At 40.1% G+C, this 24,854-nt stretch overlaps 2 protein-coding genes across 2 annotated transcripts; both read right to left on the bottom strand.

Annotated features, from left to right (window-relative positions):
* Positions 1 to 1,043: 1,043 nt before the first annotated feature.
* Positions 1,044 to 12,400, bottom strand: LOC128473347 (cell surface glycoprotein CD200 receptor 1-A-like). The gene is made up of 6 exons (XM_053455517.1): positions 12,226 to 12,400; positions 10,893 to 11,189; positions 5,720 to 5,974; positions 2,916 to 3,015; positions 2,473 to 2,536; positions 1,044 to 1,646 (listed from the first exon to the last, which is right to left on the bottom strand). The coding sequence occupies exons 1-6, from the start codon at positions 12,296 to 12,298 to the stop codon at positions 1,527 to 1,529; spliced, it is 909 nt and encodes a 302-aa protein (XP_053311492.1). The 5' UTR covers positions 12,299 to 12,400; the 3' UTR covers positions 1,044 to 1,526.
* A 2,570-nt stretch (positions 12,401 to 14,970) lies between these two features.
* Positions 14,971 to 23,366, bottom strand: LOC128473349 (cell surface glycoprotein CD200 receptor 1-B-like). Its single transcript, XM_053455520.1, has 6 exons — positions 23,253 to 23,366; positions 19,271 to 19,558; positions 18,143 to 18,397; positions 16,653 to 16,753; positions 16,243 to 16,282; positions 14,971 to 15,444 (listed from the first exon to the last, which is right to left on the bottom strand). Exons 1-5 carry the CDS (start codon positions 23,305 to 23,307, stop codon positions 16,253 to 16,255), a joined length of 729 nt encoding a protein of 242 aa, XP_053311495.1. The 5' UTR covers positions 23,308 to 23,366; the 3' UTR covers positions 14,971 to 15,444; positions 16,243 to 16,252.
* Positions 23,367 to 24,854: the final 1,488 nt, after the last annotated feature.

The following is a 24,854-nucleotide window of genomic DNA, read 5'->3' as shown; positions in this document are numbered from 1 at the left end:
TTGAACACCAAACAGGTCTTCATAAATAGAAGTTTTTTACCAACTATGAATTCACCAACTATTATGAACATGAATGTTTCCTAAAACTTCCAGAAAGACAGAAGGAGGGTAAATGGGCTGAATTGTCCTCAACAGGCTGAATGTCTATGGGTTCATAGAGTGGTCCTCAGTGCCCCCTAAGAATCTGCCCCTTCCCCCAAGACCTAGAGGGTTCCGATATGATTATACTATTGCTCAAGTCTTTTAATATGCCTCACCTAAGTGCTGGGGGGGGGGATTTTTGTATATTTAAAAGCAATACATTGGTCACGGTAATGTATTTAGGCGAAATGACCCATGACAGGGCTTCCAGCATCTCAAGGACTCTTTCTGCTCCCTTTGTAAATCTTCAGGATGTGATGTCATATTCCTCTGAAGAACATGTAATGATCTCTGAAGGACATGTAGTGCAGGGGAAGATATACTACTGAGTTACCCAATAGACTGATACCCACCCGACCTTCTGACCTATACTTAGGCCCACGATCATGCCTCTAATGGGATGGATGGGTTTTTGTATGAGATTTATTGTGTAAGGTACAAAGGGTAGAGAATCTTTAGGAAATCTTAGTTGTGTATGGTACTTCAAGTCTTTTAAGGAGCTAACATCCTCATTTCTGTGCTATTCTTATGCATCATGAAAACATTCACTGTCTGCCAGAGTGGAGGATCCCCTGCAGTGCTGGAGGGGACCTGGATCCCCCTCTCTGGCAGCCGATGAACATCTACACAAACTCTGCTTCCATCCAGCACTTCCACTGGGGCTTCTATGATTGAGCACACGACCTCCCGGAAGAGCCAGGTAGAAGCAGAGGTTGTCTATGCGCATCACGCAGAGTGACATATAGGGGGGGTATAAGGCACATCTGGAGCAGAGTGGCATATAAGCGGGTATAAGGCACATCTGGGGGGAAGATGTGCCTAACTGGGGAGCAGCTTGGAAAATAAAAGGAAATAAAAACAAAATGCATTTTTCTCAATCATTATTTTTATTAAATATGAAAAAATAGTTTACATATGAATTAATATTTACTAGTAAAACTTTTTTCCTATACGGTAGTCTTATATTCAGGCTTTTTCTTTTTTCCTAAATTAATATTCAAATTTTGAGGGTTGTCTTATAATCGGGGTCATCTTATAATCAAGCAAATACAGTACAAAGGTGAGAATAAACTAATGACAGCCTGGAATACCCCCACAAAAAAAAGTAGGGCTGGAAATATGTGCTTGGATTAAAGCCACACCAGCCCGAATACATTTGGCATCTTCGATATTCACTGACTAGTCCTGTCTAAATTAAAATCACTTAAAAAAGCAAAAGCAGAGACCCCTTATAGGAGCACAGAAAGGATCCAGCCATTTTGTAAATGCTAGTAAAAATCCTTCCTGCTCCTGCAGGGGATGCATGTTACATTGCAATTAAGGGTTTTGGCTACCCTGTTACTTTTACAAATATTATAAAAAGTCTGCGACTCCTTTCGTGCTCCTCAGGATCCCGTGGCTGTTGTCCAGTAGATTTTGTCTGATTTTGAGATATCAGGCCGAGAATTATAAATAGTGTTCACTTTGTGAGTGTAGCTGGCATACGGCTCCACTTCTTCTGCATCCTGTGAAACACAATAATATAAAACCGTAGTGTCATTTACAACACACCACAGGAATAAACATATAAATTTCGGCACAGAGTATATATTATTGCGCTTTCATTGGCCGTGTAGGGGGACGGAGGAATTTCTTTTTTTTTTTTTTATTATTATTTTTCCATTTTGTGTAACTTTAAGAGCAATTGTTAGCAATGCCAGGAGAACGCTACTTACTGGAATGCATAGTGCCAACTGTAAGGTTTGGTGGAGGAAGGATAATGGTCTAGGGCTGTTTTTTTAGGGTTTGGGAAAGGTAGTGTTAATAATGTAGTGCAGGGGAAGATATACTACTGAGTTACCCAATGGACTGATACCCACCCGACCTTCTGACCTATACTGAGGCCCAAGATCATGCCTCTAATGGGATGGATGGGTTTTTGTTAAAGGTGATTGGGGCGGCAAAGTGCCACCTGGGGGCAATTGCCCCGCTCTGTTCCATGGTAGGGCCGGCCCTGATGGTCAGGTGCCTACTTGCTTTTGGTCATATAGTGTATCTTGAATGTGTTGTAGAGGTGGGTAATATAAGTGACCCGCAGGGGGTATGACCAGTCCCCTCCCTCTGCTTTCATCCTAACTTTTGACAAACCAAGATTTCCATTCAGAGGTCAAGTTACTTTATTGCTCCTTTAAGTCATTTTCAGGTACAGCTCTTGTCGGCTTGCACTCAGCTTGACTTTTTTACAATTATGGTTTACGAGTGGCGAGTTTAGCTGTTTTACTTCAGTTTCTACTTGTTACTAATATTCCGAAAATCTCTATACAAATAACAACAAGCTGTATTAGTTCTTACCTGTGCATTTGTGCTGCATTCTTGAATGGAGTCTGTATTTTGTTTATCCTTCCTGATACAATCTCTGCAGAAAAAGAAGAAAAAAATAAATAAAATCCTGCAGCCACTCGTCTTGGAATACCCAATAGTTTGGGAAATTTGGCAGTCATCCCAACCCAGTTGTATAAAATAAGACTTTTGTTTATAACCCAACTTGGGGCAGGGACATGCAAACGTAGGTGAGGTAGGTCAGCTCACTTCAACTGCACAGACCACAGGGCTCCATACGAGGTAAGAGGAAGATGGAGGAGAGACAGCAGGGAAAGAGTAATTGTGTGTATACCTATGGCAAGTGTATAGCATACAACTCAGCATTTCACATTTCCAAATTAGTACACCAGCTTTGCATGTTAAAGAGACAAATTATTTGTCTATTTAGTAACAATCTTACTGTTTTACATTACCGGATATTTGATCTGTGCTTCAAGATAAAAAATCCCGAGATGATCACAACAAATACGATGATCATGACCGATACCACAACCCACACGCTGAAGGTTTCACCTATAAAAACAATTAGTGTTATGAGATCAAAGTTTCATCGGTACAACTTCCTGATTCCTTTAAAAGGTGTGATTTTTATATGACTTTTTCCTCGTCCCAGATGGCAATATTTCCTGATGGCGTAAAGCATTTGGAGTGTCCCTCTTGCAATAGCAAACAGCAGCAAATAATTAAAGAGCAATCCTCCCATTACTAAACAGGGGTGACCTATTTTAAAACTAAACACTGCTAAAACATTTTTTGTTTTGAGCCCTTTGCCACCTACAGTTCCTGATTAAAGGCCTTTTGGACCCCTAGGCACAGCCGTGGTGGTAGTACGAGGATCCCTGAAACTGCATTGGGTAACCCTGCCAATTCCCAGTCTCATGGATACAGTAACCAAGACGGTAGGTCATTTGTCACTTAATGGCAATGCTAATGAAGTCCATTCCTCTATAGACCTTCATTAGTCTTAAATATAAAGTCTCAGAAAGATTTAACAAAACTTGCATTCCATAACTTGATTCAATTGGTTCACTTTGTAAATAGGATTCATAAAGAGAGAGAGGACTCATAGGAGACCCAAAAACACGTGTAATGGGAGAGAAATGCCAATTATTAAACATTGTACCCTAGTGATACAAATATGGGGAACAATAGCATAGCATTCTATATTTACATTTTGTGAAATAATAGAATGCATTAGCAGCAGTTTAAAAAGACTGTTTTACTGGATTTTACATTAAAATCTTAGAGCTTTCTGGCTTTGTCGTGAAGTGATGCTTAGCTATGGGTCAGTGCGCTGTCACTTTTATATAATTTGCTGATCCTTGATAAAAAGGGACATTACTTACCCATCAAAGGTAAAGTCCCATGGAAAAAAACTCCAATGTATACAGACATGTTAGCCTTGGCAAAAAACGAGTAAACGAGTTTTATTTAATTGTATTCCAATTAAATGACCCTGAGAGCAAATGCACTGAAAAATACCCCTTGTCGTATATTTGAGGTTGTCTTAAAATCAGATCTCAAATAGAGGTCTGACTACATGACTAAGATCCAGATCCCTCACAGCGCTGCAGGAGACCCAGATCCTCCTCTCTCACAGCCGGCAGAGGTCTGCGCGATGGTGCGGACAACCTCTGCTGCTGCCGGCACGTCCTCTGGGGCTTCTATAACGAAGTGCCGGCATCCCATGACCTTCTGGTGCTCAGTCATAGAAGCCCCAGCGGAAGTGCCGGCAGTAGTGGAGGTTGTCTTAGCGTATCGCACAGAACTCCAGTGGCTGCCCCCACTAGACACCCACCAAGGAATCTGAAGCGCTGGTAAGTCGGGGAAGGGTAAGTGTGGCATTTGGGGGCATTTGGGGGTATATAGGGGTTAAAAGGAATATCAGAGAGGCAGAGTGGCATGTAGGGGGTTAAAGGGAATATCAGGGAGGCAGAGTGGCATATAGGGGGTTAAAATGCATATCTGGGACAGAGTGACATAATGGGGGGGTATAAGGCATATCTGGAAGCAGATGTGCATAACTAGGACAGGTTAGCAAATAAATGGAAATAAAAATGCATTTTTTGCAATCGTAGTTTTTATGAAATATGAAAAAATAGTTTACATGTGAATTAATATTTACGAGTAAAACTTTTTTTCCTATAGGGTAGTCTTATATTCAGGCTTTTTTTCTTATAATTGAGCAAATACGGTCTATAGCTTAGCGTTATGCCTATCACATGCTTGCTTAAACTCCTTCACTGTATTACCTACCACTTCTGCTGGAAGGCTATTCCATGCATTCACTACCCTTTCTACATAGTAATATTTCCTGATATTACTTTTAAACCCTTGCCCCTCTATTTTAAGACCATGTCCTCTTGGATACAGTAACCAAGACGGTACTTGGATGGCTTAAAGCATTTGGAGGGTCCCTCTTGCAATAGCAAACAGCAGGAAATAAATAAAGAACAATCCTCCCGTTACTGAACAGGGTGCTCTGCTTAGTCCAATCTTTTAAATAAACTCTTTTCCTTTATCTTGTTGATTCCCTCTAAGTATTTAAATGTTTACTTTCTACATATCCCCCGTCTGTTACGTCTTTCTTCCAGGCTACATATGTTAAGTTCCTTTCACCTTTCCTGGCAAGCTTCATCCTGCAATCCATGAACCGTCCCTGAACTTTCTCCAACATATCTATGGAGATACCGTCTCCACTACTGTACCCAATACTCCAGGTGAGGTCTCAGCAGTGCTTTGTACAACGGCATGAGCTCTTCCTTCTTTCTACTGCTAATACCAACCAAGCATTCTGCTAGCATCTCCTGCTGCTCTACTGCATTGTCTACCTACCTTTAAATCGTCTGAAATAACCCTCCCTGAATCCCTTTCCTCACATGAGTTTGGGACCGTATAACATATTCTATACATACAATACTTTTATGCCCCAAATGCATTATCTTGCACTTATCCACATTAAAATCAGCTGCCACAGCAATGACCGATTTCCTGTTTACCTAAATCACAAGATAGCAGGTGTGTGATCATTTGTAGGAATTCCTCTGTAGGGTGGTGATGCTTTCTTGTGTGTCCTGTTAAGTATTCTAGGACATGAAGGGTTAGCAGGACAAGAATAGTCCCGTAAGTATAAAATTTTAGCAAACATGACCTTAGCTCATCTGGATGAATGTATTAAGAGAATTTTAATAGTGGCTGGAATAAGCATGTTACATACCAGTTTTGCTCATGCTTATAGATCTGTTTTGTGCAAATGCAGGGTGGGAAACCACACAGGTCACATTCGTTTCTGAAGCATTCTTCACATTGTATGTACTGATGGTTGTCCACATCCTATTTGACTGATTTTCCTTTCTCGTCTCTGCATTGTGTGTGGCTGGGCTCCAGAATATATTTGCAGCAGGATTCCCATCATGAGCTTGACAGTCAAGCGAGCCGTTGCTGTTTAACTTCAAAGTTATGGAAGGAGGGACTAAAGCAAAAAAAAAGTGATATATAACTAAGGAGTCACTGCCAGCAATCTCTTTCCAGGGACCAGTGTAAAATCTGGTCAGTCAACTTAAGAGTTAATTCCTACCGACCAGACACAACTTCTGTCGCATGCTAACACAAGCAAGTTGTTTGCGAGAGCATGCAAGTGTCTGTGACTTTAAATTTAGTGAGTTTAAGGTGAGGGCCTGTGAGGGCATGCAAGTATAATAGGAACTTGCATGTCCTCACCTGAAAATACAATAAAATAAATTAAAACAAAATTAATTAAAGAAAAACAAATTTCCCTACTATCCAAAGGTGCTGATGACTGCACAGTGTGTGTGGGGTTTTTTTTTAAAGTACTTGGGGGGTATATGTCCCTTTATAGCCCCCTCCCCCATCATCTGGTTATAATGACGGGGGGGGGGTAAATAAAAAAAAGTGAGGGACACAGACCAAAAGCTACGCTCACTAAGCCATGCTTTCTCCAGTGAAGGAGGTAAATTAATATATTAAAAAAACATTTATAACCCCCTTTCTTACATACACACTGCCCAATTTGTCCTTAATTATTATTACTTTTTTATTTTTTTTTTGGAGGGCCCATCCAATGAAGCACAAAGCCCTCTGTCCTCAATTTTCTTACACGTGGCTTGCAGAGATTTATAAATCCAATACCATCGGATGAAGTTTGATTACTTATTTCTTCTTCTTTATTTCTGTTCTCACTTTTTTCTTTGCTTTTTATTTATTTTTTAATCCTTAAAGGGTAAGTGAATCTTATTATTATTATTTTTTTTATCATAATTGGCACCCTTTATGTGCTTGGATAGACCCCCTTCCCTGACCATGGAGACTTAGGGTTAACGGATGTGTTTTTAATTTTTTAAAGATATAAGAGGTTCGAGAAAATGTTTATCTTTAGAGCCACATGTTCTCCTTGAGAATACATTTTCTTCCTGTTTTTACCAAAAGTTCACTCCTCATCTGTTGCACTTTATTACAGAACGAGGAGTCAGACAGTTTTGCAAATGAGTTTAAAATTAACAGGGAATATTACTTCACTAAAAGGGTAGTGGATGCATGGAATAGCCTTCCAGCAGAAGTGGTAGAGATGAATACAGCGAAGAAGTATTTTTCTATGTTTCTATAAATACCGTATTGGCTCGGATATAGGCCGCCCCCGTATATAGGCCGCACCCTAAAAGTTTGGTGCTTTTTTAAAGAAAAAGTTTTTTTCTTTAAAAAAGCACCAAAAAAAAAACATGCTGCCACTCTGTCTCCCCCCCTCGAGATATGCTGTCACTGTCCTCTCCCCCCGAGATATGCTCCCACTGTCCCCCCCCGAGATATGCTCCCACTGTCCTCTTCCCCCCGAGAAATGCTCCCACTGTCCTCCCCCCCCGAGAAATGCTCCCACTGTCCTCCCCCCCCGAGATATGCTGCCACTGTCCTCCCCCCCCGAGATATGCTGCCACTCTGCCCCCCCCCCGACTTACCGGAGCAGACTCCCGGGTGTCTTGCGGGGCCAGCGGGGGGCATCTACGCAATACGCGTATACAACCGGAAGTTGTATACGCGTATTGCGTAGATGTCCCCTGCCGGCCCCTCAAGACACCCGGGAGTCTGCTCCGGTAAGTCTTGGGGGCAGAGGTAATACGCATCGCCCGGACGGTCACCGGCTGCGGCGATGCGGGTAAACAACCTGGAGGCTGTTTACCCGCATCGCTGCAGCCGGTGACCGTCCAGACGATGCGCTTAGACAACCTCCCGTGCCGGCACCCCCCCCGTGGGAAGTGCTGGCAGGGGAGGCTGTCTGAGCGTATCGGGGAGTAGGATGCAGGTCCCCTGCACCGCTGCGGGGGATCTGTATCCTAACCCCGCTGCCTGCCCGGCGCCCGGGACTCCATGTCCCGGGCGTCGGGCGCTAGACGCCGAATATAGGCCGCACCCCCACTTTAAAGACTTAAAGTGGGGGGAAAAAGTGCGGCCTATATTCGAGCCAATACGGTAATATCATTGCTGGACATAGATTAGTCCGGAGGAACCCATGAAGGAACTGACAGAAGGGAGATGTGTTGGTAGAGAGATGGGTAAGGACGATTATTCTGGCTGCAGCGTTTATGAGGGTTCTATGAGGTTTAGTAAAGCAATTGAATTGCTTCAATCTAGCAACAAATCCACTGATTCTTATAGAGGATACAGCGGACCCTCTGGATTCCTTTTCTGGGTCTGCTAGCGCCATCTAGAGTCGTTACTAGAGTAGTTATTTTTTTCTCATCTATTTCGCATTAATTCACACTGGTAACAATAATGTACCTTAACCCCTTAATGACAAGACTGCTTCTTTCTCGTAGTACATTTTGGGACAATGGCTCTTTTAACATTTTTCAGTGTTGCTATTTAGCTGTAATTTTCTCATTTTGTGCACCCACACATATTATATATTGTTTCAGGACAAACAGGGCTTTCTTTAGATACCATTATTTTTATCATATCATCTAATTTACTATTAAAAAAATGATAAAATATGGTGATTTATTGTAAAAAAAATATTTTACTCATCTGGAAAAACTAATGGAAAAAACCTGCTAAATACCGTATTGCTCGGATATAGGCCGCCCCCGTATATAGGCCGCACCCTAAAAGTTTGGTGCTTTTTTAAAGAAAAAGTTTTTTTCTTTAAAAAAGCACCAAAAAAACATGCTGCCACTCTGCCCCCCCGAGATGTGCTACCACTGTCCTCCCCCCCCCGAGATATGCTGCCACTGTCCTCCTCCCCCCCGAGATATGCTGCCACTGTCCTCCCTCCCCGAGATATGCTACCACTGTCCTCCCCCCCCGAGATATGCTGCCACTGTCCCCCCCCGAGATATGCTACCACTGTCCTCCTCCTCCCCGAGATATACTACCACTGTCCTCCCTCCCCGAGATATGCTACCACTGTCCTCCCTCCCCGAGATATGCTACCACTGTCCTCCTCTGCCCCCCCCCCGACTTACCGGAGCAGACTCCCGGGTGTCTTGCGGGGTCGGCGGGGGACATCTACGCAATACGCGTATACAACTTCCGGTGCCGGCACCCCCCCCCGTGGGAAGTGCTGGCAGGGAAGGCTGTATGAGCGTATCGGGGAGTAGGATGCAGGTCCCCTGCACCGCTGCGGGGGATCTGTATCCTAACCCCGCTGCCTGCCCGGCGCCCGGGACATGCGCTAGACCCCGAATATAGGCCGCACCCGCACTTTAAAGACTTAAAATGGGGGGAAAAGGTGCGGCCTATATTCGAGCCAATACGGTATATTCTACTATTTGTCCCAAGTTTAGAAATACCAAATGTTTTTATGTTTTTTTGCTTTTTTCTGCAAGTTATGGGGCAATAAGTATCAGTAGTGTTTTGCTATTTTAAAACCATTTTTCCCCAAAGTTGGTCATTCTGCCCCATGTGCTATTTTGGGTATCTTTGAAGCCGGCCAGTGCAATTTACCCCATCAAACCATATATTTTTAAAAACTAGACACCCCAAGGTATTTCAAATGCTGGTATTTTAACCCTTTCCATGCACTAATTTTACCACCAGCCTTTGTCAAACTTTATGCTAGTACATTTTTTTGGTATTTTTTTCATACATGTTGTACTTCAGGTATAAATTTGCCGCTCCTGGTATAAGTCTGCGTCAAACAACACCCCGTCAACATGTAACATCTCCTGAGCGCAGTGATGCCCCACATGCGTGGGTTTGTTGGGTTATTTGGGAGGTAACAGGCCACCTTTGTGAGGTGTGTATTTTTTTGCTATTTAGACATCTGGTCACTCTGTGCCCACGTCCCATATTTGGGACATCTTTGAAGCCGGCCAATTCAATTTACCCCATCAAATCATACATTTTTTAAAACCAGGCACCCATTTACATTTATAATGCCAATATTTTAACTCTTTACATGTGGGAATTGTAGGACTTGCTCATAAAAAACTATATATATTTTTTTTTGGTGACAGTGGGGAAATATTTTTACAAATTACCATATATATATTTTTCTTTAATTAAACATTTTTTACTTTTTTTTTTTTTTTTTTTTTTTTTTTTACTAATGACTGATTAGTGAGCTGGAGGAGCTCGAGAGTTCTCAAGACCCTCTGAATGCATCTTGTGAATGGCGGCAACGTCATTTGCATGATGTCACTTGTGATTGCTCCAAAGAGGCTATCGGGGTAGGGGGGTCGTGTTGCTACATGCCTCGGCGTTGGTACCTAGGGTCGCCGGCCCTAGGTACAGTGTAACCCCCATCACTATACACTGGGTCAGACATTGGCGTAATGTAGCATAATTTGGAGACAATGTAATATATGAATGCAAGCAGTTTCATTTTATTTTTTTTTATCTCAAATTAAAGTCATTTATAAGAAGGTTTTTAATTATTTTTAAATAGTTCTAGCAAATATATAACCCACTGTAAAAAGCTGCAGAATATCATGGTTCTATATATATAACAATAAATAATAGTAATAATTTCTGTCCACCTTTCAGGCCCCTAATGGGTGCATGGAATGGACCTTTCCCAACAACTTAGAGAGCTTAAATGTAGTTAAATATTTTGAGTATTTTATTGTTTAATACTGGTAAGCCCTTCTATACTAATGTACAGGGTTTGAATGGAGGGCTCTTTAACCAGCCCAAAACCCAATGGGCAGTAGTTTATAATTCAGCAGTATGCCCACAAAGTTCATTTAACCTATAAACCCCACATTTTACATAATTTTTCATAATAAATTAAAGTGTGAGGTTTAGTAATAGCAAAGTACTGGTAACTTACGGCATCTCAGAGAATGTGTCCCTCGAACATATACATTCATCATGGCTCACACGTGAAAGAATAGGAAAATATGAATAAAAATCTTTTGATATCTTTATAGAATATTTACCTAATACCTGTAACGTCGTAGACGTGCTTAATGTGTCATATCCCGTTGCAATGTCACACGTGTACAACCCTTCATCACTCAGCTGGCTATTGTTTATATGAAGAGACCCAAGTTCGGGGTCTACATTTATCGTGTGGCTACAGTTGTTAAATGGGTCTTCGTCAGGAGAATACGATATGATGCACGTAAGCTTGTCTACGGTCTGGATCTTCCAGGTTAAGACTATTAAGGATTGCCCTTTCTTATCTGGACACTTCAAGACGGTAAAATCCCCTTTATTGACTGATACAGAAGTTTCTGAAGAACAAACGAGAAATAATATATTAAAAGAAAACTTGTCATCAAAGCAATATATTGATATTTCAAGCGAAAATGCCCAGAATTTCTTGGGCTACCTTAGTTATGACCAGAAACTGCACTGATATCTTCTATTAAAGCAAGAATCCCACTCTTAGTCCCATAGTAGTATTAAATCTGTACCATGTCAGGAGATACGGTCAGCACGATGTGTCTGTGTAAGAATGATGTGATAAGATTGCGTGGATAGTATACAGGGCCGGCCCAAGACATAGTGCCGCCTATAGAATGTTGAATGTTGAAAAATGCCAGTTGCTAACTACTGGGCTGATATTTGGTGAGCTATATCTTTAAATTTCCACAGTAAAAATGCACCACATTCTCACAGAAAATAGTGGTGGGTGTGTGTGAGATATTTACAGTGTAACTGTATTGGTCCAATGGGGGAATTTTTTTTAACCCCCAAGTAAAATTTTTTAAAATGCCAGTTGCTAACTTCTGGACTGATATATGGGGTGCTATATCTTTAAATTTCCACAGTAAAAATGCACCATATTCTCAGAAATTATAGAGGGGCGTGAGTTTGAGATCTGTCCAGTGTAACTGTATTGGTCCAATATATATATATATATATATATATATATATATATATATATATATATATATATATATATATATATATATATATATATATATATATATATGACTCATTGTAAAAAGTCTCTTTGATGTTACCCATACACTCTTCAAGCTCTAACATAACCCTAACCTCTTTATGAAGTTATTGTCTTTATGTGAAAAGTACAAAAAAAAACCGCTACAAACTCGTGCAACACCTTTATCAGGGAAGTCAACATCGGTCCTGCTTTGATGTCTACCCTCAACACTAATAATGTGACCTCATGCTTTAGAAAGGGGTTTGGGGATTTCTTAGCCTATTACATGGGAATCCCTAGGTCCCATCAGAATTTTAAAACAATAGTTTTAAAAGGAGATAATTAGAGAATAAAACATTGAAAAAACACTGAGCACTTACCTTTCGTGGATTTAGTCATGCAAATAAATATTACTAGGGTTAGTCCCAAATGCGCTGTCTTTGGGTTATGCATTTCGGAATGTTTTCTTCATAAACAATCTAACTCCCCAGAACTAAGCTCCAGGACGTTCACATTCATGGCCAGTCTTCCTCCAGCCCTTTGATAGGCACAATTTCAACATTGAGATGACTTTCATGTAATGTTCCACAAAGATTAGAGTGAAAGGTTTCTATTTTTGACCTCTTTGTTGCATTAGATTTCCGGTGCGCATGTCATCAGATGACAAGTAGGAAATACTCGTGCTTTATTTGTCTGGCTTTCTTTAGCAATTTCTTTAGTCCTTCATGTGGTTACGTGAAAAACGTTCAAGTTTTTATGATGGTTCAGAATAAAGCACAGGAAAATGTAGGCTTTATAGTTTTCATTCTTGTAAATATTTTGGGAAAAATGTGTTTATAGCCGCATTTTGAAGATTCTATGTAGCAAATTGTCAAATGAATTACCCAAATGGCTCTTCCACCGGCCCTCATAGAAACCTTGACTGGTAATTTTTTAAAGATACACTTAATTGAGTCACCTGCATTCAAGCAAGCATATCAAGTATAACATACTGGTATATAGGAGCCTCCTCCAAGATTAAAACTTAACCTTTATTAAATATCTAAAAAGGATTAAATCCATTTATTACACTTAAATAAAGAAATATAGAATGTAACGGCAGCCCACATCTTTTTTTTGGTCAATTCTCTTTATTCTGTGTCAAGCAATTTCACGGGTGCATTGTATGTGATATTTAATCACAACAGTCAATTTGGTGGAAGAGAGAAGACATGACGACATTTCACTCGGCTTACGTCTTTATATATCCCGTTAACGCTTGAACAACAAATAATTAAGGAGTATAATAAAAGAACATAAATGCACAGTGTCAACGCAGGACTAAATATCGTGTCTCAAACCAGCCATGTCAGCATGACCTGAACTCCATCCTTGACTGTCTTTTTCTACCGTCATCCTGAAGCCACCCCATATTCCAAATGCTGTTGTGACTTTCCAATTGATTTTGATGGAGTCCTGTATTTTTATGGAAAGTGTTTGTGTATTACAATATTGTATCAGTTTGGTAGTGACATATATATTTTCATACCTTTAAACCTTGGGTAGGCTACTTGGCACTTTACCTTGTCCACAGGGGAAAGGACTAGCCATGCATGGGTAGGGTAGACATGCATAGAGACAGGGCTGGTTGAGCATAGGGACAGGGCTGGTCCCAAGCAGTCTTGAGTGGATGGTGATGTTTCACCCAGAGTAGGAAGAAATTGTCCCAGAGACCCAGGGAAGCAGGAGATCACCTGGAGACTCCAAGCCAACCCTAGAGAGTTATCAGGTCTGTATGTTATTCATTGATTGCTTGAAGATTTTTACCTGTGAGTTTTAGGGGCAGATCTGTTGGATTTTCCTAGTTTATGTATCCTTCAATGTTATGAATTCAGAATGAGGGAGCTGTGGGTTTTCTGCAAGGTTGCATCTGACCGATGAGCCAGCTCTTTGTAACAATATCACATGATAGCTGTGTCTTTCATAACTATTTCTGTGCATGAAACCACAAGTTGGCACAAAGTTTCACGCAGCACTAAACCGTGTGACCTGTTATAGAAATCATGCCTAGAGGTCACAAGTACTTTATTGTGTAATTATGTAACATATAAAATGTATGAGTACTCTTTTTGGAAAATAAAATTATTCCACACGGATAGGCAAAGTTTTTAACTTTGGACATTAACTTTTTATGCACATTATGTTTACATGGTGGGGTCAATTCATTAAACAGCAAATGAATGTGAGTTTGCAAACTCATAAATGTTGGACAAAACATTGTTGGGCAAAAATGTGTTTATTTTACAGGAGAAGAGGCAATGGTTTGACGGAGGGTGGGGGCATTGATGCCTCTAAGCTTTTTATACTACCCTTGGCATGGGTCCCTGCCTCCCATATTTTTTTTTATAATAAATAATTACTTGGAACCTATTTTTATTTTTATATGCGGGTGATAAAGTTGATTTGTTATCCTCTTAATTTTGCAAGTTTCAGGTGAGGACATGTATTACACCTAAGCAGATATAAATGTACTAATAATATTTACTTTACAATTAATCCTTGTAAAAATTACTAAAACAGTCCATACATTCAAAGGGACTGACGAAACTAGAATTGACAGACTAAGATAAACCGATGCATTAGGTAGAGAGGACCCTGCTCATAAGCTTACACTCTAGAGACAGAAATTATGACCAACATTGATTAGGCCCCTGCCCCATAGAGTTTACAGTCTGGCAGAGGGAATGCACTGACCACAGTTTGAAAATATTTAACACTAATATGTTTATATGGATTGTTTCTCATGGTTGTGGAGCTTTCTCAGGGAAACATAAAGAAATTACTTCGCTGCAGTGGGAAATTGGGAGTGAATGGCAGTTTTAATTCACCATCCTTATTATGCACTACAAGGGTGAAACTTAAGTTACATTCTCTTGCAGGTTGTGCCGAATTGGCCCTGTATAGTGCATAAATAAAACAATTAAACTTCATTGACGGCCTAACTTATTAAACTATGCATTACGCAGGGTTCAACCCTTATTGCAGCTCTGCCGCTGACAATCTTGCAAGTGAATAGAAACCATAGTTGTCCTTCAAATGCATCTCAAAAGGCTTGCTTTGGTGAGTTCTCACACATATTAATGGCAGCATTACACTTATCATTATTATTATTATTATCTTTTTTTCATATAGCGCCAACAATAATACAATTCATATATTTGAGGGGTACGACAAGATGAGAATCGACAGGCAAATACATTAGATGGAGAGAGCCCTGCTCGCAAGCTTACAATCTGGACCTATTTTGGTCCTATCTGATTCACTCAATGACATTATTTTGAGAATAAGGGAACGCAAAATCAAATGACATCCAAACAAATACTTTTTAAGTCTAAATCCTAGAGATTTTTCTAAGTTAATTTTTTTGTACCTGATATCTCTTATATAGGAATTATTTTATGTATTAACCGGTCAAATTTAACTCAAAGTTCCAAAAGATTCAGGATTTTTTTTAGTATGCATTGTCCAGGTCCCTTAATGTCACCCTCAGCTTCTTTCACACTATATATTGTGTTGATTTTCTGAACATAGCTGGCATATGGTTCCATATCTTCTTTATTCTGTAAAAGGCAAGGATGTCAAGCGGTACAAAATTTATCATAGATGACCTACATAGATGGCACCAACCATGGGGCACCAAAAATAACAATGCTTCATGAACGGTTTTCCTTTTCTTATGTTCTTGGAGACCCCCAAGACCTTGATCAAATATCAATCTAAATAAACTAAACATCTCATTGTTTATAATAATACTTAGTTGGTGCTAAGTCACTAAAGTTGTGCATTGGCACAAAAATGCAAGTTTGAGAAGTCCAGCTTGCAAGTTCACTAAAGGTTATCTAGTTTATTTCATCCCTCCCCTTCTAAGCAGAGATGCCGATGAGAGGAATATAGCAGGTACTATACCCCCAGTGGAACATAAAACATTACACTTCGAAGACATTACATCCTCTCTTTTCTCATCGCACGTTCACTTGGTTTGCATATAAAGCCAATTTTATTTCAGCTAAGTAGCACCTATTTTTGATAGGTGAGTTTGTGCGTTAAGCCTCATATGTTCTTAATTTTTAACAAGCTTGGACCGGCCATCTGGCACACCGGACATATGCCAGTTGGGCTTCGGCTGCCATTACTCTATACTCTAAATGAGTTCATCAGGCGGCCCCCACCTTAAGGTACCAAGGCCACCTGGCCATCGCCTGTCCGGCCCTGATTGTTCGGTATGGCTACATTCCATATCATTGGTGCCAATATATTAAGATCGCACTCAGACATGATGCGCCCTGTATTCATGGGAATACCCTCACCGGTAAAAGTGTAGCCGTCAATAAACACTATTCAATATTTATGGAATTTACCTCTCTGTTATTATTCTGAAATTCTATGCTGGTACAGATTCTGAAAAATAACAAATAAAATAATAATTTGCATCAACAAATGACTTTAATTAACTTTCCACATTGTTATGATCTCTGCATAGCCCCCCCAGGTTATATGTAGGTACCTTTTTCTGCATAACGGTTGTAAAGCATTATTAGGGGATACATCCGGTAGATCGCTCCAAGCACTGTTACATGTTATCACAGTATAAAGTGTACAGTTGTGTACTCTACTCAGTGTGTACAGTCCTCTACGGGTAACCAAATCACAAAATAATAATTCCCTTTAAATTTTTAATATGAGATTCAATTATGAGATTTATTTTATTTGAATTTTCATTTTTTTTAACACTAAGCAACATTTAATTCAGTTATGCTTTTCTAAATACCTTAAGTTTTTTTAGGTTCCAGTAGAAAATGAATCCAAAAAGAACGACAAGGGCAATACGTACCACAATCCAAACATATGAATTACCTGTACGAAACGCACCTGTGTGTGTGAAATTCAGGATAAACATTAACATATGAACGTAAAATGCAATTTCTACTTCTATTATGTATGAAATATGCAACTAACAAATAGGACATATAATGCCAGCAATGTATCACTTCCAATTCATTTATAGAGATGTGGGTCAATGGGGTTATAACCCAAAAATGTAGGTGCACAACAGATTCCATAATTTCCCCCAGTTTGTCTGTGCCATCATTGCCCCCAAACAACTTGTCTGTGCATTATTTGCCCCTGCAGATTCTATGAATCTAAGTGAAAAACTAACGTTAAAATTGGCCATATACCAAGTAGACAGTACTGGTACAGATGGATACATTTACTAAGCAGGATCCAAGCTTTCTCAGAGTAATATTTTGTTTTCATTACATTGCTGATATGGATCAAAGATTGGAGAATAAAGAGGAAAACACGAAAATAAATACATATATCTCTCATAGAGAGCATATATATTTCCCTAGGTAAAGTATAAACTCTTTATAATGTCGCCACATAAATATAACTATAAAAAAAAACTATAAAGATTTGCTCCATCCCCCATGCGTTGTCTCTAGACCACAGACATTCAACACGTTAAAGCAGATTAGTCACTTGTTAAAACTGTTCCGCTATGAGATAGTTTAATACTCAAATGCCCCCCAGTGGAATTAGACATAAAGACATTCTACAGATAATGCTTGGTGGTAGCAGTCTATAGGCCAACTGTGGGAATCTAGAAACACAGCAAAGGGGAAAGAGGCTATAGAATGAAAAGTCAAGACAATGTTAAGTGGTAGAGGTTGAGTTTCTCAGTTTTTCCCTACAAAGAGTTGCAGGCAGCTGTGTTAGTTGGATCCTTCATGGTGTTTGCATCAAGAACTTAACCAGACACATTTACATCATTAACCCATGGACCAACACGTATACCTCAATTATGACAGTTTCCACCTTAAACACAGAAAGCACTCAACTATATACCACCAAGTTATACCATACAATTTCATCTGCTTTGACATTACAGCCTACAACTCTATTCACTGACAATTCTGGGACCTGGGTGATCAACTACGAATAATCAACCAACAAATACAAGGAGCTATCAAAATTCCAAGAGAGACACCACTAGGCCAACAAACCTGAACACGATACCACCTGCGGCCACCTACAATCCCCAGCTAGGAGGTGTAAAGAGTCAAACCTTAATGAATCCTTGGTCTTGTCCAAAACCATGCTCACATGCCCAAAACACAGACAAGCTGCTGATACTCAACAGTAAGAAAGACCAGGCATATCCTCACCCCGACCTTACAAAAATGACCACCACTACAATAGGCAATTGTAATATATGTAGTGTTAAATAAGTGTTGGTTAAAACCAGTATAGACATACCTGACATTGTAATTTGTATTATCTGAGAATTTGTAAATGCAGGATGATAAATCTCACAAGTCAATTCATTCCAATGGCCGAGCTTTGCATCATATGTACTAATAACTGTCCAGGTCTTGTCTGGTTGTAATTCACTTCGAGTTGTTACATTTTTAGATTCTGGAATCCAAGAAATATTTGCAACCGGACTCCCACCACGAGCCTGGCACTCCGGTAAACCATCCCCGTTAATCTCCAGAGATACAGAAGGTTGAACTGGAAAATGAAAATGCAACGTTATAGGATTCTTGCTTTATACAAATGTTTTCTTTTTTTTTTAAAGAATCTCCTACAAAACAGATTTTGTAGTTTATGTTGTTCTGAGATTAAGGGTTGCAAAGGTTAAAATAACTTAAAATAAAGTGGAAATTAATTTTATTTTATTATTATTTATATGAGAAATCACTGCAGACTCCAAAAATCAACAGGATTGAAAGGTGTGCAAAATGAAAAAAGGGAGTCCTGAAGAAGGTTGACGGATGTTAAAGGCTTAAGTATGTGGATCCATCAATATGCCCTGTTCCCTTACATCACCCCTAAATAAACTAAATCCATAGAATGGAAAAAACGGCCTTCACTCTGTTTTAGTCTTCGTGTTGAACTCAACTTCTACCGCACCTAACAAGCTAGACATTAAAACATTGTAAGGCCAGTGGATGACGTTACTGTGGCCAAATGGCCTGGTGTGCCAAATGTCCAATCTGGACCGGATTTTCATACCTGGGAACTCTCCTGGTTTGACCTGGAGAACTTCTAGGAGAAGCACCGCTTCGACCCAGAATCCTCTGGGTCAAAGGAGCAGGGTCCTGACACAGCCCACTACCCGCCCATTTCACGTGATGTCACTGACACTGATGGCAGTAGGAATGCCCCTGACATCAGCCGTTATGCCCCCAAGTCAGTGGGGCCGCCCACCAACATGGTCAGTATCAGTGGGCAGTCCTGGCCGAATCCTGCAAGTTCCCAGGTATGAAGATTTTGGAAACAAATAATAAACCAATAATAACCACAAAAACAGCCATAATAAATGTGTATTGTAATAATAAAAAAACCTGTATTTAGGATTACAAGCTAAACATTCATTCTTACCCAGTATTTCCAATATCACAGTATTGCGGAATGTCCCTGTGTCGTTGACCACTTCACAGGTGTAGTTTCCCTTGTCTGTTAAGTGGGTATTAAGTATCTCAAGAGACCCGTTTTTATTTATTATCCTTTCGCTGCAGTTGTTGTACGAATCTGTGTCTGTAGTAGAGATTAAGCACGAAAGTGATTGTAAGAGATGGACCTCCCAGGTAATCATTATAGAGGTGTTTCCTGGATCATGTTCACAATCTAGGAGAGCAGTCGTTCCAGGGAAGACATATACAACGACTTCTGAAAAAAAAAGATCAAATAATAGGAAATCATTATTTTACCACATGACGGATTGTGATTGTAATGGTAATTTTAGCAAAGATTAGCATTAGGAAGTACAAGAAAGATAAGTGGTGTGAAGTGGGGTGTGGGAGCACATTTACGAACATGTTGATAGTGGTGAATATTCCTGCCCATATGCCCCGCTGAGTGGAGGGAGACTAGAGTTAGTTAGTAGATTGGATTGTGTTAAACTTCATTAGAGTGGTTGTAACTAGCCAAAGTTTGGTTATGACTAAAGCGAGTAGTATAAAGGGGGGCCCTTGAGCTGGTGAAGGGCCGCAAGGGCGCTGGACAGTTTTTGGCTTGGAGTGCTTGGAGGTACCCTATTGGTTTTTATTCTAAAGACCGTATTAAACTGTAACCAGGAGAGGTTAAGGGAAGTGCCTATATCCGGGCAAATATATATATATATATATATATATATATATATACTGCTCAAAATAATAAAGGCAACACTAAGATTACACATCCTAGATATGAATGAATGAACTAATCCTATGACATACTTCCGTCTTTACATAGTTGAATGTGCAGACAACAAAATCACACAAAAATTCTCAATGGAAATCAAATTTATCAACCCATGAAGGTCTGGATATGGAGTCACACTCAAAATCAAAATGGAAAACCACACTACAGGCTGATCCAACTTTGATGTAATGTCCTTAAAACAAGTCACAATGAGGCTCCGTGTTGTTTAAGTGTTCCCTTTATTATTTTGAGCAGTGTATATGTAACCCAGTACAGTCATTCTGTCTAATAACATTCCAGCTGGGTTGTCATGCATATTGACCTTTCCTTTTAGCACCAGGTCACTTGTCTCCTGTGAGCCAATCAGTATCTCTTTGGGACATATGTCAGTCTTCCTGAGCTAGGGAAATGTTTCTCAGCCTATCAGAGGAGAGGATATAGGAAGAAGCTTCTGGAAGAAGCTTCTGGAAGAGCAGAGCTAAGCAGGGGAGTGAAGAAAGAAGAGAGACAGACTGCACTCCATGTAAGCAGGCCTGAGGTAAGCCTGCTGCCTTTAGTGTGTGACATCCAAGCAGTACACTGAAGTTGAAGTGTGCAGAGAATGCAGCATGGTGCTGTATGCTTCCTGAGTGTGAGAGACTGCAAGTACCCAGAGCGTTCCGGTCCTGCATCCTGTACCAGTGAGGTGAAAGCAGAGCTGTTAATCAGTTATCTGTGTTATATATTCTCAGGACTGTGCACCCACTGCTAGAACTGAACTGCAAAGGCACAGGGTCCTTCCCTATATCATAATATCTGGTTATTTCAATATATCTTAATTTGCATTTTAGTTGTGTGTATTATTTTCTTGTGTGAAAGGGGCCATTTCTCAGTGGGTGGGTTCCCCTACTCATCATAGTACAAATCACTGAGTGGAGGCACTGTGTAAAGAAAGAAGATGTCCAGATCTCCCAGCAATTGCGGAGGCTCAGGTTTCCTGTCACCAGCGACACTGAAATATGTAACTACCAGCCTGACAGCGGAGCAAGGTAAAATAATATATATATTAGAATAAATCTTGCACACAACCTTCATAAATCATATACGGATGTGCATCTGGACGACCAGCCAGAGTAGAAGACAGAGAGCACACCAAAGATTTATTTCGGTCAAAAACCTGATCTGGTTAATATGACTTTTTATCATATACCTTGTCAGTCAATTTTTCTTAACCCATATACTTCTGTCAATGCGATACTTAGATATTAATATAGCTTTTGATTTGATAAAGTGATGTTTATTATATTTAAATCTCATCCTTCTCTGAGACTGAGTTTGTATTAATGAGAATTGAGAATTGTCTCCTGTTTTCGGCAGAAAATATGGAATTTGGTTTGAAAATGCACCATGGTATGAATTAAAAAACATTCATTAACCCCTTCAGGTAGACCGGGACGTACCAGGTACGTTGCCGCCAATAAGCTGTCCCGCGCGTTAGGGTCTAGGGTTAGGTAGGGCTAAAAAAAAAAAAAAATATGGATAGGTTTTATATGGTGGAAGAGGCATATAAAATGTTGGTGTCAGATTTTGATGTGGGCCAGTTTACCAGCAGCTCTGATAATGCTGCATCCCCAGTTAAAAGGAGCCATGTTGCTTCTACTACTCCTGATCCCTCTGATGAGTGGATCCCTGCAACTGGCACTTTTCCAGATGTTCCCCCCTTCACTGCCAATTCCGGCATTCATCCGGATGTCGCAGAATTTACCCCATGCCAGTTTATGGAGCTGTTCATGGGCAATGAGTTTTGGGAGGCGTTAGTTTACCAAACAAACTTGTACGCTGCCCAGGAATTTAGCAATAAAGACAAAGCAAATAGGCAAAAGGCATGGACTCCCACTGATGTGTGCGAGTTAAAAACATTCTGGGCACTCACCATGATAATGGGGATAATAAAAAAGCCCAATTTAAAGTTGTACTGGAGCACAGACCCCATTATTTCAACCCCAGTTTTCTCCAACACCATGAACAGGGGAAGGTATGCACTCCTCCTCCGCTTTTTATATTTCAATGACAATACCCAGTGCATTCCCATAGATGACCCCAAATATGACAGGCTTTTTAAAATTCGCCCCCTTATTTCCCACTTCCAAACCAAGTTTGCTGCAGTTTATACCCCCAAGCTAGAAATTAGTATTGATGAGTCCCTAATGAAATTTAAACCCAAATGGTATATGGGCCCAGTAAACCGATTTTTGAAAACTTGCGCATGTTCCTGTTATGGCCTCATGGCTTCCTCAAAAAATGCATGAACCATGCATGTGAGGCCTTGTTGGAACCAGGGGATGTTGGTGAACACAAATTGGTGTTTTTTCTGCAGTTGCACATATTCTATACAAATATAATATGGATGTGAAATCTAAAGCAACATATGCAAAAAATACTTCAAAATTTGGCAGCAATTGGCGATAAAATCCCTGTTTGAAAAGTGTCAAAATGACCCTAGTTGTACACCTTGACTTTTCTACTGTTCATAAACATATAATTTTGGGGGATAATCAGTAACTGTGACAACTATTGCAGTTATTAGACTACCATGCCAAATTTGAAATTCTTTTTAAAAAAAGTGATGCATGCCTTGCAATATTTGCCCTATACTGGTCAAAATAGATGAAAATCCTGGCCATGTTAGGTGGTTTCCAAATCAGGACACGTTAATGAATATATTTTGGATAATTTTTTCCCATTGGTTGTGTGTACAATTTGTATGTATACAAAACTGTAAAAAATGCGTTTTTCCCCCCCCCCACTTTTTCCAGTTTATTTAAAACAAAACAATGTGCTACCCAGTTTAATATGGTTTCAAATGAAAGCCCTACTTGTGCTGAAAAAAAACAATATGATTTGTGTGGGTGCACTAATTGATAAGAGAGAAATTACAGTTGAAGAAAGACATAGCAAAAACACAAAAACGGCTCTGGTCCTTTAGCGACACCTTAGTATCAAAATCCCGGTCCTGAAGGGGTTAAAATGGTGTAGTTACACTACATTTAGCTTTATATTAATAACCATTTATAATAATTAGATGCATCTTACTTCTTGAATCGTACCCTACCTTTGCCTTACACCATGAACTAGAATACAATTAAAAAACAATGTACTGATGGAGAAAAAGAAAACTAATAAAAAGATCAATAGATCTTACCTGCAGAAATCACATTTGTGGCAATAAGTATCACCATCATAAACCCAAAATGCATTCTTTGTAGTATATCAGTGCTATGGTTCGTTCTTAAGCAAAATGTGGTCAGCAAGGTTACAATATTCTTCTGAAAGACTACACAGTTTATTTACAAGGTTTCTTTTTCACACGTACTTCCCATTTCTTGTTCTCACATCACGTATAAAACTTATGGGGTTTTTTTTCTGAAAGAGGCATGAAAAGTTTCAGTGAAGTATAAGAAATAAAATCATTAGCTTAGTGTGTAGCCTGTCACGATTCACAAAACCCAATACCGACATACCTGACATTGTAATTTGTTTTATCTGAGAATGTGTAAATGTAGGATGAGAAACCTCACAAGTCAATTCATTCCAATGGCTGAGCTTTGCACCATATGTACTAATAACTGTACCAATAACAAGTCTTGTCTGGATGTAATTTACTTCGAGTTTTTAAGTATTTAGTTGCAACTGGACTTCCACCACGAGCCCTTAATCTCCAGAGATATAGAAGGTTGAACTGGAAAATGAAAATGCAACGTTATAGGATTCTTGCTTTATGCAAATGTTTTAATTTAAAAAAAAAACAGATTTTGTAATTTATGTTGTTCGGAGATTAAGGATCGCAAAGGTTAATGATGGCATTGGGGATTCCCCCGACATCAGCGGTTATGCCCCCAAAGACAATAAGAAAAATGTATACATCAGTATAAGTCCAGGACTGTCTTTAACATGGGGCAAAAAAGCAGCTGCCCCGGGTCCAGTCATTCCTGGGGGGGCCATAGTAGCTGCAGCAACCTTCTGCGATCACTTTTGAGTTGCGAGCAAGCGTTCCTGTTTTCAGAGACGTTCCTGTTTCCCCTGGGCAGTAAAAAAAGAAGATGTTAGCACAGTGTGCGAGCAACACAGTGGCAAGCTGCGGGCCTATGTGGAAGTGTGCGCCACCGTGAAACATAGAGTTGTGGTAAGATGGTGGGGGAAGGTGTATGAATGAGTGAACAAATGAGTATGTGTGTGATAGCATGGATGGGAAAGTGGGGGTCAAAGATGGCACGAGGAGGCTGATTGGTACAAAGATTACTCAGGGAGGCTGATTGGGACAGGGCTGGTAGAGGCAGACTGACTGGGGGCAAAGATGACACAGACAGGCTGACTGGGGGCAGAGATGGCACAGACAGGCTGTTTGGGGCAAAAATGGCACAGTGAAGCTGTTTGGGGGAAGATGGCACAGACATGCTATTTGGGGCAAAGATGGCACCATACATGGTTTTGTATGTCTTTTTCAGATGATCTATGCCTGTTTTTTTAAGCTGTGTTTTTACAGTTGATGTTGTTTATTTGAACTATTCCTGAACTACATGAGGGAGGAAATGAGAGGAGCGGTATAGTGAAGAAGGGGACAAGGAGACTCTGGGGGTGGTGATGGGGGAGGGGGCACCATGGAGGTGGCCTGCATTATGGTCCCTGAACAACAAAAGCCACCCCAATAACAACTCACACTTCATTTCACGTAACTCCCTGGACCCACACCATTAATTTGCTGTGTTATCTGCATAGTATTGTGCTCTGCCCTGTGTGTGAAAGG

This window comes from Spea bombifrons, chromosome 2 (genome assembly GCF_027358695.1).
Source record: "Spea bombifrons isolate aSpeBom1 chromosome 2, aSpeBom1.2.pri, whole genome shotgun sequence".
In the NCBI taxonomy this organism is placed as follows: Eukaryota; Metazoa; Chordata; class Amphibia; order Anura; family Pelobatidae; genus Spea; species Spea bombifrons.
Note: the sequence above shows the minus strand (reverse complement) of the source record. Positions and strands in the feature narration are given on the sequence as shown.

Excerpts from the sequence above, each read along its gene's own strand:
- LOC128473347 (XM_053455517.1), bottom strand. The coding sequence starts at position 12,298 with ATGCATAACCCAAAGACAGCGCATTTGGGACTAACCCTAGTAATATTT. Across the intron at positions 5,975-10,892 it reads TACGACGTTACAGGTATTAG|TCCCTCCTTCCATAACTTTG; the intron begins GTAAATATTCTA and ends TTTTTGCTTTAG. Across the intron at positions 2,537-2,915 it reads AAGCACAGATCAAATATCCG|AGATTGTATCAGGAAGGATA; the intron begins GTAATGTAAAAC and ends CTTTTTCTGCAG.
- LOC128473349 (XM_053455520.1), bottom strand. The coding sequence starts at position 23,307 with ATGCATTTTGGGTTTATGATGGTGATACTTATTGCCACAAATGTGATT. Across the intron at positions 16,754-18,142 it reads AATACAAATTACAATGTCAG|GTGCGTTTCGTACAGGTAAT; the intron begins GTATGTCTATAC and ends TCACACACACAG. Across the intron at positions 16,283-16,652 it reads GGAACCTAAAAAAACTTAAG|AATCTGTACCAGCATAGAAT; the intron begins GTATTTAGAAAA and ends GTTATTTTTCAG.